This window comes from Scardinius erythrophthalmus, assembly GCF_964197995.2.
Source record: "Scardinius erythrophthalmus genome assembly, chromosome: 15".
Lineage (NCBI taxonomy): Eukaryota > Metazoa > Chordata > Actinopteri > Cypriniformes > Leuciscidae > Scardinius > Scardinius erythrophthalmus.
The window spans coordinates 23,502,284-23,517,273 of NC_138235.1; the positions used below are offsets into that span (position 1 = coordinate 23,502,284).

The window sequence follows — 14,990 nt, forward strand, 5'->3', positions numbered from 1 at the left end:
TACAAACTTAACATTTGGTCTCAAACTAGTTAGCCTCTTCTGAGTGACCACTAAATTAAGGCTACATTTGCAACCATGTTACTAATTCTGTCTTAATTATTTAGAAGTTTATTTAAATTGAATTTAATTTATTTAAATTCATTAAGGTTTTACATTGGTTACAGGGCTGCAAAAATGTTCAAACCTGATTTAAATGAATAGGAATTGAAACTGCTCATATAGTAAATAGTTTGACCATCAAATAATTTCTAAAGGTTTTCAAAGAACATTTTAAAACAACCTATTTTTGAATGCAAAAAATAGGCCGTCATTTCTGTGGATTCTTTTTTGAAAAACACTTTCTTCCTGACATGCTTCACGACAAGCCTAATTTGACCTGTGAGCATCTTTGTCATGTTTCTCTGTCATGAACTGTGCTAGCCATGATCTAATCAACCGAGCAGTTGCCGCCACTGTTTAATTTTCAGTAATAGGTCAGAAGATTTGGTTTAACTTCCGTCCTTTTCAGTGATGGAGTTAAGTATGGCTGGCGTAACTACACAGAGACACGAGACGTTAAAGAGAGGTGGTTTAGCTTCGTTCTGCCTGACAACAGGAAGTACAATTTTTTTTCTTACACAGGATGTGGTTTCAGACATGCAAGTGTAAGAGGAAGAGGGGAGGGCTGGGAGAAGAGTGCACATTAAGTTTTTTGTCTTTTCTTTGAAAAGTTGGAACAGGTGCCTCTAAGATTTATGGTCTGATTTTTAATGTAATACTCTTTTATTCACCGGCGTTTCTATTTATAAGCACAAGATGCTATGAGAGAGGAAAAGATGGAACCTGAAGAGACGGAGGTTGATTCATCACCTTCCTGGTACGACTTATTTTTTTCACATATCATCAATAGTTGCTTAAACTAAACATTTAAGACATTTCGGTGTCGAATTATCACTCTGATCAGATGTTGTACCGGTCTAATATCCGATTAGTAATGACTTAACCGATAATATATTCATGTCTTTTCAGTGTCATTATACCACTTATTTGGTCATTTTTCAGGTCTCCTGTATCTAGAGAGAGACTCCTCACATGTGCCAACCTGTCAGATTTTGCAGGGGTAAGATTTGTTTCTGTCATAAATCTTATACAACAAATTCTGATGGACAGACCTTGTACTGTAGGTCTTGCTCCTTTGAGGAAGACCAATGTGTTATTTGTTGGTTTTCTGAGCAGAAGAAAAGAAAACAAGACCCAAGTAGTGATGCTGAGAATTCAGCCCGAATCTTGGAGGACTGTGTAAGTTGTCTATGATATAAGAAACAACATGTCTGTTGTAAAACGTTTTGAAATTGTCTTGTGGAATACTTGATGTTTGAATGTGACCATTTGAGCATCTGTTACAAAACAGCCGCGATATTTCCTGTTAGTCTGTCGTCTTGAGGTGATCTAAAGATGATCTACTCGGAGGTTAAAGCTCCTCCTCATTATCTCGAACTTAATCATTGATTATTTATGAGGATCTAATGTGGTTGAAAGTGGTCTGCCTGTTTGTGCTCTACAACGGAAACGTAAGACAAACCAGGTGACTCTAGAACTATCCACTTTTTACTGGTCTATTGCACAAGACATCTAGAGAAGATAGCACCCATTATTCATAGCCATTTTTTCATAGAATTGAAGGAAGGTTACAGTAAAAGAATGAAGCAACTTGTTCTTAGCTTCGTGTAAAAAGCTGACAGGAAAAAAAAGCTTTACAACTCAGTTTCCTGTCTCAATCCGCTACATGCACACACTCTGAGTGAAAGTGGTTCAGTCTCACTTGATGTTGGCATTTGCATTTCTTCAACTACTGGCACTTTAAGAAAAAAAATCAACTCTCCTAAAACACACTTAGCCTAATGATCGATTAAAAAAAAGAAATGAACGGCTGTGGGAGCTGCGCAGGTGGAATATAACATTTCTGTTTTAACCAATTAGCATCTAGGACCTGAACTATGTGTTTTCTAAATTGGGTCTGATCATATTCTGTGGTGGAAATGACGTGGTGGAAAAGGCCCAGTTTTTGTCTGGCTGAGGCTAATTGTATAGTTAGAATTTAATACATGCTAAATGCACTCAATATTTTACACGTTAGGAATAATTTGGCAAAATTACAGCTTTACTGGAAATGACGCACAATAAAAATATTTCTTATCTTCCCACATGAGTTCATGTTTCATGTCAAGCTCTTCACTAACGTTGTCATCTCCTTGGTAACAAAATAAACACATTTTTGATAAAGCTTTATGTTCTTTGATAAACAATTAAATGTTGCTGAGGAAATTACATAATTTGTCTAAAGGTATTAAGATATTGATATAAAGAAAATAAATATGATTTTGCTTTTAGGTTATTATACTTTTTAAAATGCATTTTACGATTTATGTTTTACTTTACAACTGAAGTCTGGGTATGAGGCAAGGGTTAAACAGTGAAATTAAGCAAAAGCTAATTATAAAGGCTGTTAAAAAAGTTTCCAAAACCATTATAAAATCACGAAAAAAAAAAAAAAGATAAAATAATGCCCGTAGCTGAAGAAACACCCACTCTGTGTGAATGCAAATGTCTGTCTCATTGTTCTCTTATATCTCTAATATATTTACTGATATTCGGAATAAACTATTTATATATGCCGTATACGTTTACTGCTTTCCTCTGATTGGTTGTGGTTAAATGCTCGTGCTGACATTTGTGCTATGCTTCACGTCTCTTTCAGGAAGACGATGACTTTCCCATCAGTGACCACATGCAAGATTCTGAGGTACAGAAATTGATTTGCATCTTTGTTCCTAGTACCTTTCTGCTGAATACAGTAATGATCCATCAACCTTTATAGTAGTAAAAACATCACGATCAAAGTCTGAGAAATCTCAAATTTCATAGTTAATCTGTGCTGGTTAAATTCCTCATTTTTTTTGTGAATATCTTGGTGATGCATTCTAGGCATTTCACGGTCCACGTAAACATGTACATTTTAACCTTGACCCTCATTCTCTTCTGCTGGCCTCATATTAGGGTCCATGTAACAAAAGAGTCAAACCAGTAGACAAAAGTGCCTCAGTTACTGGTATCATAACACCGGTGAAGACCCCTGCACTGAAACGCCTGGGCCAGTCCATACAGGTGAGTTATGCACACATAACGAAACCAGTCGGCTTTTTCTCATTCATCATATTTAGCCAAAATCTTTAAACCTTTCTTAGTTTAGCTAACATCAACAATAACAGTGAGAACTACATTTTTATGGGTTTTGCTAGGTTTTTTTCAGGGCCTTGCCAGGTGTTTGCATACATATATATTTAAATTGTGTGTATATGTATGTATGTATGTGTATGTATATATATATATATATATATATATATATATATATATATATATATATATACACACTGTGCAAAAGTCTTATGCACATTAGTATTTTGACCCTAAAAAAATGGTTTTAAGCCAGTTATAACTTTTGCTGTAGTGTGTCAGTAGGAAATATAAGTTTACATATCTAAACATTCATTTTTTGTAATTGTATTAATCCAGTGACATTGACAACAGCGGTATGATCTGATCTCACCATCATCGAGCTTCATGATTATATGAAGAAACAGAAAAAACAGAGACAGACTAAATCCAGAAGATCTGTCTCCAAGATGCTTGAAGAAAGCTTGCAAAGCTACCTGAAAAACTAAGGGCAACAAAAGTTTTAAACGCAAAGGATGGTCACATCAAATATTGATTTGATTTAGTTAATAGAAGTTAATTGATCAATAAAGTCTATTTATGACATTATTTTTTGAAAGCATCCTGACTTTACAGCATTTTTACACAAGTGTCTAAACCTTTTCACAGTACCATAGCTTTCCAGGAAGGTTTATTCAAGCGTCTCGGAGACGTTACCACAGTTCTTCTGGATTTATTCTTGTTTAAGTTTTTTCTGTTTCTTCATGTAATCCCAGATAGACTCGATGGTGGTGAGATCAGATCTCTGTGTGGAGCATACCGGCTCTTGTCAGACGCCTTGTGCATACAAAAATCTCACTGGATTATTACAATTAATGGCAAAATGAATGTTTGGAAATGTAAACTTATATTTACTGACATACAACAGCAAAAGATATAAATAACTGTCTTAAAACTGTCTTTTTTGGGTGAAAATACTAGCGTGCCTAAGACTTTTGCACAGTACTGTGTATATATATAGCCTCATGTAGCCTACATAAATATATCAGTTTTACTCACGCTCTCTCTCTCACATGTGTGTAAATATCTACATATTTGTGGGTTTTTTTGCTCAGCGTTCAATCAGTTTCCGGACAGAGGCCCGGCCGTTGCCCCCAATGCCAATAAGAACACGTCAGAAGGCCTCTTCGTTTCCGCGGCGGCGGAGCAGCCAGCTGTGGAGTGATACAGTGGACACTACGAGCCACGAGCTCAGTACCAAAGAGATCAAACGACAAGAGGTGTGATAAACAGCTTGAATTAATGCCACAACACAACGAAATGCTTCATACTCTAAATGTAGCTTTGCATGATGTAATTCAACTTCTACTTTAAGTTACTCTTGATTGGGCTTTAATTACAAGATTCAAACTGGTACCGTAATAATACCTTTTTAAAGAGCTTTCAGCTGCCCAACTACTGCACTACTTTAGTTGTGAAACAGGATGTGAGCTGGTATATGAGGCCATGTTCTCTATTTCAGTGTCAGAATTTCCTCTGAAAGACACTAGCTCTACCACACAGTAGCAGTTAGCACAGCCAAATCTGACTGGTAACTTGTGACAGCAGCACAGTTATAAATGTGTGTGTGTGTGTTTGCGGTATCTTCTACAAGGCCTCATGAAAACTACCTGTACACATTATAGCCTTCATTTATGTGTGATTTACCTTTTTATTTTCTTCACCTGCAGGTAATCTATGAGTTAACCCAGGGAGAGAAACAGCTCATTGAGGATCTAAGTCTAGTGAAAAAGGTTTGTCCATAATTCAACAGGTTTATTTCTTCTGTCTTTATTGGATAGATTTTAATTTCAACTGTCCTCGCAGGTGTACTATGAACCAATGCTGAAATTAGACATCTTGACAGAAAGTGAGCTGGGACAGATATTTGGAACCCTTGATTCTTTAATACCCCTTCATGAAGGTAAATGTCAGTGAACTCTTTGTAGGCGTTTCTTTGAAGTGAAATGATGTATTCACTACTATTTGCCTGTGCGATCAGATCTTTTAGCTCGTCTTGAAGGTCTTCGTGGAGCAGAGAAGACTGTGCAAGAGGTCGGCCCAACCATGATGGATTGGGTCAGTCTTACATTAGATAGCCTGGATAATAACAAACCATTTTTTATAGTCCATATTACATTCTTAAATCATTATTGACGCAGCTTCAATTTCACCCACATAACTCAAAGAACACGTATGCTCTTTGCTCTCATTTCATAGTTTCCCTGTCTGGAGGCGTACATCACATACTGCTGCAACCAGGTTGGGGCAAAAGCTCTGCTCGATCAAAAGAAGCAAGACCGGCGGGTCGAGCATTTCTTGCGGCTGTGTCAGGAGTCATCCTTCAGCAGAAAGCTGGACCTGTGGAACTTTCTGGACTTGCCCCGCAGCAGACTGGTGAAATATCCTCTGCTGTTAAAGGAGATCCAGAAGACCACCCCACCTGAACATCCGGACGAGGAAGCGTTGCCACAGGCTGTGAGTTTAGATGCTTCAACATACAAACTAACAAGTCACTTGTATTGTTCCTGAATGAATCAGTGTTTTGAACAAATCGGTTGAGTGATTGATTAAATGATTCACACTTAAAGCCAGTGGCTTGATTCTGAATAGCATACCAGCATATTCTTACTATATGCACCATCTAAATATATGGGAGAAAAGAAACGCTAGTATGCTACTTGAATTCAGTCGGTCGCTCGTTTGGTTCATCGAGTTGTTATTGTACACTAAAACTGAAACTATGTTAGGGAATAAAATGGGGGAAAAATTGGATTAAAAATAAATTTAAGCTAAATAGAAATATATATATATTTACAACTAATACTAATAAAAATGACAAGCACATTACAAAATTACTAAAATATAATTGACAGCTATAATACAAATTGACAAATATAATTACATCCTGTTTTCGGTCGAAGTCCATAGTAATCGATTGTCGAGTTCACACGCATAGGTTTAGTTACCTATGATCACGCGCGTGAACTCGACAATCGATTACTATGGACTTCGACTGAAAACAGGAAGAAAATACATGTATGTGCGCTGGCTGAAATAACATCATTTTTATTAATATCTTTCACATCTACTGCAGTCAGATTCACCCGTGTTCACTCTGAAGGAATCACTCAACATGGCTTGGCACTTGTAATGACACATCAAGGATGTTAAGATTGTTAAAAGATTGCTCAATGTTAAAATTGACCGGAGTTCTCCTTTAATGCAGATCAAGGCTCTTGGCTAATTCTTCTTCCAATTCTATTCCTCAGACCTTTTCCGCTTTGGTAAAATTTCAGGCATCTCTCTTTCTACAGTCTTTCTACAAAAGAAAGACTCACTCTCTTTTCTCCCTCATGCTGTGTATAGGCCCTCTATTGCTGATTCTACATTGCTCTATTGCTCTACTCTATTGCGCTAAATCTACAAGAGTGCTTTTGTGCTCTGTAGATGATCCACTTAGTTTTTTGTCCTATTTACACAGCCAGGACTATGTACAAACACACCAAATTGACACCATTGTGCCAAATCATGTGTGTGTGAAGCAGACCCTGCAAATGAGCGGGAATAACGCTAAGAAAGAGAGAGAGAACAGACAAATATTCACAAAATTGTTTGTTTAGGTGATTTAAATTTTCAACAGTGTTAAATGAATCGGTTGAACGTTTCAAGTGTTCACTCATAAATAGTCTTTTTTTTTTCGCCAGCTACTGGTGTAACTGAAAGAGTCACTGAAAAATATAACCATTAATGCACTTACTGTCAGTCTTTCAGCAATGCGCAAACACGGACAAGCGGAGTGATACAAACCGTGAAAAGGTCCACAGAGTTGTTGGACTGTATAGTAGTACTCTTGGAATGCCAGTCAAATTCAAAGACTAGAACTAAGTGTTGTATAATGCAATTTATAAATGAAATGATTTAATTATTAATGCATTCTTTGATCTCGTTACCTCAGATGGAACTTATCCAAAGGATTATAACAGAAGTCAATCTTAAAACTGGGGAGGCTGAGTGCCAGTTTTACAGACGGGGTCTGAGCTACCCAGAGGACAGCCAGAGGGTTCCAGAAATACAGGCCTCTCGTTTTTTGTACTGTCACGGTGAACTGAAGAGTACTAAAGGACAGGTACCTCATACATTGTAATCTGTTTACAAAAGAACTTTTGAATTAACAAAGCAGGTCTAATAACTAAACACAACCCACACTTCTATGCTAATCCTCCTTTCTGCTCTGTAGAAGCTGCACGTGTTCCTCTTTGAGCTGGTTTTGGTTTTGACTCGAGCAGTGCCACAGGACAGGGAAGGACCGCTCATGTTCCAGGTGTATCGTCAGCCCCTTCCAGCTGCTCACCTCCATCTGGAGGACCTTCCCGATGGAGAGCCAAGCAGTTCTGGATCCTTTCGTGGGGCCTTTACAGGCAATGATAAAGGTAAAGGCATTGCATCTTACACATCTTATTGCTTTTTATTTTTAAAAAGAAACTTTTTATTATTATTATTTAAAAAATAAATCTTTTTTTTTTACTTTTACTTCATCAGAATGGTAGGAAACTTGGTGACCTTTGTCCCACTTGCTATATAAACAAAACATTGGGGACATGATTCGAAAAAGCTAAATGGTCTTAAAAACAAACACTGTGACCGCTATAGGAAAGGAATGGGAAATATGAAAAATATGAAAACAGAGCATTTTCTAGTTGTCACAATCTTCAAATCTGCTACAGTGCAAAAAAAAAAAAAAAAAGTGTGTGAATGGGTGTGTAATTTTTCACTCTTGATGTTTTAGAGTTTAACCCTTCATTGCTGTTTTTTTTTTGCACTATAGACTGTGACAGTTTGTGAGATAATATCAATAATTCAGCCATAATGCAAGAAAATAGACACACAACACACACATATACAGTTTACACACAGAAATGAACGGGTGAGCAAATTTGGAGAATTTGTGAAATAAAATCAATAATTCATTCAAAACGCAGAACACATACAATAATGAAGGGGTTACATTGTAAAATATCCAAAATGCAAAATTGTAACATCCAGAATGCACAATGTTCAGGTTTGACTGTAATCATAATGCAAAAAAAACTTTAAATCAACATAAAAAAAAAGTTTGATAATGATCAATGTCTTTGATAATATCTACATATACAAAACCTAATAAAAGTAAGTAAATATGTCTAAAATGTTCTTATAAGCTACTACACTGCCCTATATTTATATATAGGCATTTAGTGGTCACAGCATGATATTACATAATATATTTATATGTATGTAATATTTATAATTGTTCCCACCAGTGGGCACTAACCTCCCTCTATTCATTGGATTTTAAATGTATTTGCTCTATTTTTAACTTTAATAATAATGGAAATAAATACATTATTTATTTATTGAACAAATGGATCTCAATATAGAGATATATATTGTTTATTAAAATGAAATGCCCTCAAAATAAAATATAGTTAGAGCAATCATGGTAGCGCGAACTCAACAAGTGTGAGGCCCAAATGAACAGTACCAGAGGGTTATAAAATGAAATATTTTTGATTTGGCATTGCTTTTATAATGCATGCAATGGATCGAAAGTTTGAATTGTTTATTTGTCTCTTTTATATATCCTTTTTATTTGAGATTGAAGACTTTCGAATTGCTTTTTCATCTCGTTCTAATTCCACATTTTCTGCTTCTGCCATCCCCAGTGAAGAACTGTTTCCGTGTGAGCACCACAGGCCGCTCCAAGTCTCAGTCCCACAGCCTGCAGGCTAATGACTCCTTCAATAAGCAGCAATGGATTTCTTGTCTACGCCAAGCAATGGTCCAGTCACGGGACAGACAGGCTCAAGGCAGCCACTGCAAACCCTCCGAGCGTTTAAGCCCTGACCCGGCCCTCTATAACAACATCGCTGAACTGAACCTTAACTCTGATGTGGAGATGCCGGACACATAGGCCAGGGCTACCGGTGCTCCCTAGGTCACAACACAGGATTTCACTTGTAAGGTGATTGTGACGGTGACAGCCGACTTTATCAGGACGAATGAAATCACGCAGTTGCTGTTTTTCACACCCTGTCTGGGAACTGTGAGAATAACGTCATGTAGCCATATTTGTATACTTCATATGTGAATGTTTGTTGGTGTCATGTATATTAGAGGGAATTGTATTACATTTTTGCTTCTTGCTTCTTGCTTCTTGAGAATTGTGTGAGATATTTGTTGAATATATGTGAGCCATCTCTCAGTTCCTTATTCCTTTAAATTGTGTTTGAATTGCATATCATTCCTCTCCATCTGATCTGGTTAATAAACAACAACATAAGTGCAATCTGAACGGTAACTAATCTTATGTGTGGCCAGGCTTTTTGTCATTGTACTTTGGCAGCATTTGGGCAAATAGTATTTGCAAGTCTTTTATTGATATAACCTGAATGTAGCCTAAATGCTTATTTTGCCATTTCTCTTATTTAAAGGTACTCTGGACATTATAACAAGAAAATTTGTTCCCATTTTCCTTTCAGTGCACAATGGTTACCGTTTTGTTTTCAATAAACTGACAACTTTCATAAATGTGGACCTATTTAGTTTTGAACAAAACAGTTAAGATTATTATCTGAATGCATTATTACAGCATAGACTAGTGCTAATTGTCACACTTTTTACTCCAAAGTATATCATGCTAGGTTTATATTTTACAGTCAATTACTATATAGGCACATATCGTAAAGTATTTTTCTACATATCAATTTTATTTCCCAATAATGGGGCATGCTGTCATACTAGTCTGAAAAGGTGGTACAGTATTTGGGACCATAGACAGTGTCTGATGAAGGATTATGATCAAATATTAGGCTACATCCATGGATAGTGTAGTCTAAATGGTTCATGCTCCACGCTAATTGGTGACAATGAATCTCATTATCTTGAAACTTTCATGATTTAAACATGGAAGATTGTTTGTCTGTTTCCATACAACTATGCATTAAGAGTAATGCAATAGTTACTTATCATTTTGAGCAGTTGTATCAATTGATAGTTAGATCAATGTAAGGAAATGAATAGACACTCATTTGAAATGTAGTGTGTGAATTGCCTTTTTAAATAGTAGTACTTTGATGTTAAGTTGTGTCATATTGAACAGGTGATTTTTGTTGAATGAACAAATGATCTAAGTTTTATGTGTATTATATCCAAGCAATTGAGAAAAGGGTTAGAGTTTTGAAAAATGTGCATTTTGATCATTGGTTGGGAGTTTTGCGTCTAGAGTTGTGAAAAATTACATCAAGGTTCTGAAAATAATAACGAAGTGATTGTAAAATACTGTAAATGAATCAGGAGGGCGACCCCTAGGTGATCTGTGATGGTAATACAGTTGGCCTGCCAGTTATTGTTTGACCTTAACTCTTTCATCACTGACGGATTTTTCTGGCTTTCCGTGTTTTAACTGTTATACGGTAGGTGGCGCTATTACGCATTTTCTAAAAGAGAAGAGAATCTCTGGATCAAAAAAAAAAAAAAAACGGGCAAAAAAGAAGAAACAATTGATAAAAGCATTGCTTATGCACGTTGTAGTCTTTGGAAAAAAGAATACATGAAGCTAGAATATATTTTTTTTAAGCAGAGGCTCTGTTTTAATGTTCCATGCTGTTTACTTATAATGTTAATACAGTTGTTTTGGTTTTTTTTTTTTTGCATAAAATGACAAAAAATATATATATATATTAGTAGAAAAACGAAAAGATATACCAATTTATGTATTTTATTATTATTATTATTATTATTTTGTATCAATTTAAAGATTTTAAAATCAGACATTCCTTCTCATTTAGGCTACTCTCTTTTGTAATATTTTTGTTTATTTTCGACCCTCAATCTGACCCTCTGTCGGGAATGAGCTGTTTTAAGTGGGGGGCTCCTTTAAACGGCCACTGTAATGATTGGCTGGCTAACCTATTGCACATGAAACAGTATCAAGCCCTCGCTATTGCAGTGAGTAAGCGTTTTGAAAACATTATCGATATAAAATAGACAAAGCATTTACAGACAAAGCATTATAAAATCGTTCGCTCTGCGGTGTATCTGCTTTCAAATCCAATATAGCTGACTGCCTCCTCTGTCAAGAAAAGTTTCTCTGCAAACTCTCCATTACACGTGCCTCGTTTACATTTGATCCACTTGATCAAGTCTCAACAGAAATGTGCAAATGAATTGTTTAATAAAGGGGTATATGTATCCTGTGGCTATCTGCAGGTTGGAGTAATGGGCATGACAAAAGTTTGGGACGTGGAGAACGGTTTTTATTATTGGTTACAAAAGCTGTCTATCAGGGTGTGGGCTAGGGTTAGGGGTTAGTTTCTGTTGTAGCAATTCACCTTTTAATCCGACCCGCAGCTGTGGCCTATCATGTGTAGCCTACTGCCTCAGTGTTATAATGGCTGGGTTCTATTCGCTTTTGACATGACACCTGCATCCAGTGTAGACAGCGTCAAGCCCGTTAGCAACTGAACGCCAGTGGGTGCGATAATGTAAAACTATTCAATGTCTTGCTCTGGAGACAGGCATATGCAAATCTGTATTTGCCAATGTGAGTCACAAATCCCACACTAACCAAACGAGCTGTTTTTTGAGCTGGATTAAATAAATGCTTTGTTTATAATGAGGAGACTTCGGGATGTTTTAAATACTTCTTAAATGTTAAAAGATCAAGGCAAATTTGATTTCTCATGTCATGACTCCTTTAATTTTTGTTTTAATTTTTTTTGCAAAGAAAGATATATTTAACAAAAATAAAATATTGAGTTGAATAGATAAAGCTAAATTATTTATGCATACATAAAAATACAAAACCACTGCTAGAGAAAATGCAAATAGGTGTAATTTACTTTTGACTCGGACTTAAACAGCTATTGTGATTTTCACAACTTTCCAGTGACTTTCAACAGCCACTTCGTACACTAATATAGTAATTAAGACTATTAGGGGGAGAGCAGGTATGGTTGTAACATGGGGAGAGTTAAAGGAGAACTCCGGTCAATTTAAACATTGAGCTCATTTTTTTGTACATTTGGAGTGCTGTCAATACAGAGAACAATGACAAAAATCGGTGTTGCCTACACCGAGTTATTCTATTTTTAAAATTTGCACCCTGTTGACTTCAATGGGGCAAGTACTAAACCTGCTTTTAGCCTCTTAACATCCTTGATGTGTCATTACAAGTGCACAGAAAATGTGAGTGATTCCTTCTGAGTGAACACGAGTGGATCTGACTGCAGTAGATGTGAAAGATATGTATAAAAATTGTTATTTAAGCCAGCGCAAATACCTGTTTACATCCTGTTTTTCGGTTGAAGTCCAAAGTAGTCGATTGCCGAGTTCACGCGCATAGGTTTAGTTACATATGATCACGCGTGTGAACTCGGCAATCGACTACTTTGGACTTCAACCGAAAAACAGGATGTAAACACAGATATTTGCGCTGGCTTAAATAACATATTTTTTATCCATATCTTTCACATCTACTGCAGTCAGATTCACTCGTGTTCACTCAGAAGGAATCACTCACATTTTCTGTGCACTTGTAATGACACATCAAGGATGTTAAGAGGCTAAAAGCAGGTTTAGTACTTGCCCCATTGAAGTCAACAGGGTGCAAATTTTAAAAATAGAATAACTCGGTGTAGGCAACACCGATTTTTGTCGTTGTTCTCTGTATTGACAGCACTCCAAATGTACAAAAAAATTAGCTTAATGTTAAAATTGACCGGAGTTCTCTTACGAGAGTCCTCTCGTACTGCGTTTTATCAAAACGCTACGGGAAAAGTCTCTTTTCACGAAACACTGAAGCAAAAATTATCCTTTAATTTTCATATATGTAAAACGCGTTGCGGCAGCAGCAGACAGCTATGGCGAGACGGCTTGCTCGCTCATTGGCTGCTCTGCGGCAACTGCTTAAGCCTATCGAGCGAGGCCTGAGATGACATCAGGCCAATGAGGGCGCTTCGCGCCCTCCTCGCCACTTCCCGCCGAAACGGGCGTGGCTTACCTCTATAAAAGGAGCTCGAGAAGGCTGACTCACTTGATTTTAATCTCTTCAGCGAAGCGCACGCATCGCTGGATCACGGAAGCAGCGTCGTTGAAGCAAGCACATCAGCGGGACGAGCCCTCGAAGCTGCTGGCCAACGCCGCCTTCTACAGCCGTACCTGCTGCGCTTTCCGGCGCCTATATCCTTTTCATTGCCTTTCTGTGTGTGTGTGTGTGTGTGTGTTTTCTGCAACACTCACCCCTAAAAGAGCTGCGTCTTTTTTAAGATGCCTTCTTGCGGCTCGTGCCGAGCCCCACTCACCGAGGGAGACAAGCACGTCATCTGTGTTTCCTGCCTGGGTGAGGACCATGCAGCGCTCGCGCTCGCTGACGGCGGATGCCCTCACTGCGAGCTTTTGCCGATGGTGACTCTGAGGACTCGCCTGGCATCCTTTTCCAAGCCTGCATTCACCGCCGCGATGCCGCGCCGTAAAAAGCGCCGCTCGCAGCGGGTCCCGGAACCCGCTCCAGCCCGACCAAGCTCGCCGGTTCGCCCGCCAGCTTCACCGGCCTCTCTCGAATCACTTCCTGATGCTCAGCGCCCGCAGTCTGCCGCCGCTTCATCAGAGGAAGTCGGTTCAGAGGCTGCGTCGGGGGAGAAGGATTCCTGCTCTCTGATAGCTTCAGGCAGCGAGGATTGGGCGAGCTTTGAGGACCTCGCGCCTCCTGCCCGCAAGCCCTCAACGAGAGCCAACATTGAGAAGGAGCTCATGCGAGTACTCGCGCTGGCCGCGGCGAGCCTCGGCCTCGAGTGGTCTGCACCGGAGCCCCCCTCTCGAACCCGGCTGGATGGTAGCTTCCTCCCTGGTGAGCGCACTTCTCCGGAATCTAAGCCCGCTCCTTTTCTTCCTGAGTTACATGAAGAAGTTGCGAAGGCCTGGAACGCGCCCTTCTCTGCGCGGACGCGCTCATCTGTGTCACCCGCATTTTCCTCTCTGGATAATGCCGGAGACCGAGGCTACCTCTCTCTTCCGCCGGTGGAACAGGCGATAGCGACCCACCTTTGCCCGCCCTCTGCTGGACGGCGGGCTAAACCGGTGTTGCCTTCTAAAGCCTGCCGCATGACGTCGACGCTGCTCGCGCGAATCTTCTCCGCCGCTGGGCAGGCCGCGTCATCGCTACACACCATGGCTACGCTGCAGATCTACCAGGGTGATCTCCTCCGTAAACTGGACGAGATGGGACCTGACGCTATCTGCATCGCGGATTTAAGGAGCGCTTCAGATCTCACGCTCCGAGCTACTAAAGCCGCCGCACAAGCCATGGGACGCTGTATGGCTTCCGCCACTGTCGCTGAGAGACACTTATGGCTGACGCTCACGGAGATGGCCGATTCCGAGCGCACTGCGTTTCTCGATGCCCCGCTGTCTTCCACCGGCCTTTTTGGTTCTTCTCTCTCCGAGTTCGTGGAGAGATTTACCGAGGCCCAAAAAGCGTCTCAAGCCTTCAAGCACTTCCTGCCGAAGCGCTCCGGTTCTGCAGCGGGTCGTGACAAACGGACCCCGCGGAGCTCTCAGCCTCAGCCCCCGCCTTCGGCCGCCTCATCGCAGCAGCCACAGCAGCGCAGCTCGAGGCCCCGCTCTCGGTCCAGCGCCCGGCGCCCCTCCTCGCGCGGGCCGCGATCGAAGATCGTGGTAAAGCCTGAAGTGCCGAAGAAGTCCTAGCAAGCCTAGGAAAG

At 39.5% G+C, this 14,990-nt stretch overlaps 1 protein-coding gene across 1 annotated transcript; it reads left to right on the forward strand.

Annotated features, from left to right (window-relative positions):
* Positions 1-615: 615 nt before the first annotated feature.
* Positions 616-10,729, forward strand: arhgef3l (Rho guanine nucleotide exchange factor (GEF) 3, like). Its single transcript, XM_081385759.1, has 13 exons — positions 616-856; positions 1,042-1,099; positions 1,216-1,278; positions 2,738-2,782; positions 3,037-3,144; positions 4,308-4,472; positions 4,923-4,985; positions 5,059-5,155; positions 5,234-5,310; positions 5,452-5,709; positions 7,190-7,360; positions 7,472-7,664; positions 8,937-10,729. Exons 1-13 carry the CDS (start codon positions 801-803, stop codon positions 9,182-9,184), a joined length of 1,602 nt encoding a protein of 533 aa, XP_081241885.1. The 5' UTR covers positions 616-800; the 3' UTR covers positions 9,185-10,729.
* The last annotated feature ends 4,261 nt before the right edge of the window (positions 10,730-14,990 follow it).

Excerpts from the sequence above, each read along its gene's own strand:
- arhgef3l (XM_081385759.1), top strand. The coding sequence starts at position 801 with ATGAGAGAGGAAAAGATGGAACCTGAAGAGACGGAGGTTGATTCATCA. Across the intron at positions 857-1,041 it reads GTTGATTCATCACCTTCCTG|GTCTCCTGTATCTAGAGAGA; the intron begins GTACGACTTATT and ends GTCATTTTTCAG. Across the intron at positions 5,710-7,189 it reads AGGAAGCGTTGCCACAGGCT|ATGGAACTTATCCAAAGGAT; the intron begins GTGAGTTTAGAT and ends TCGTTACCTCAG.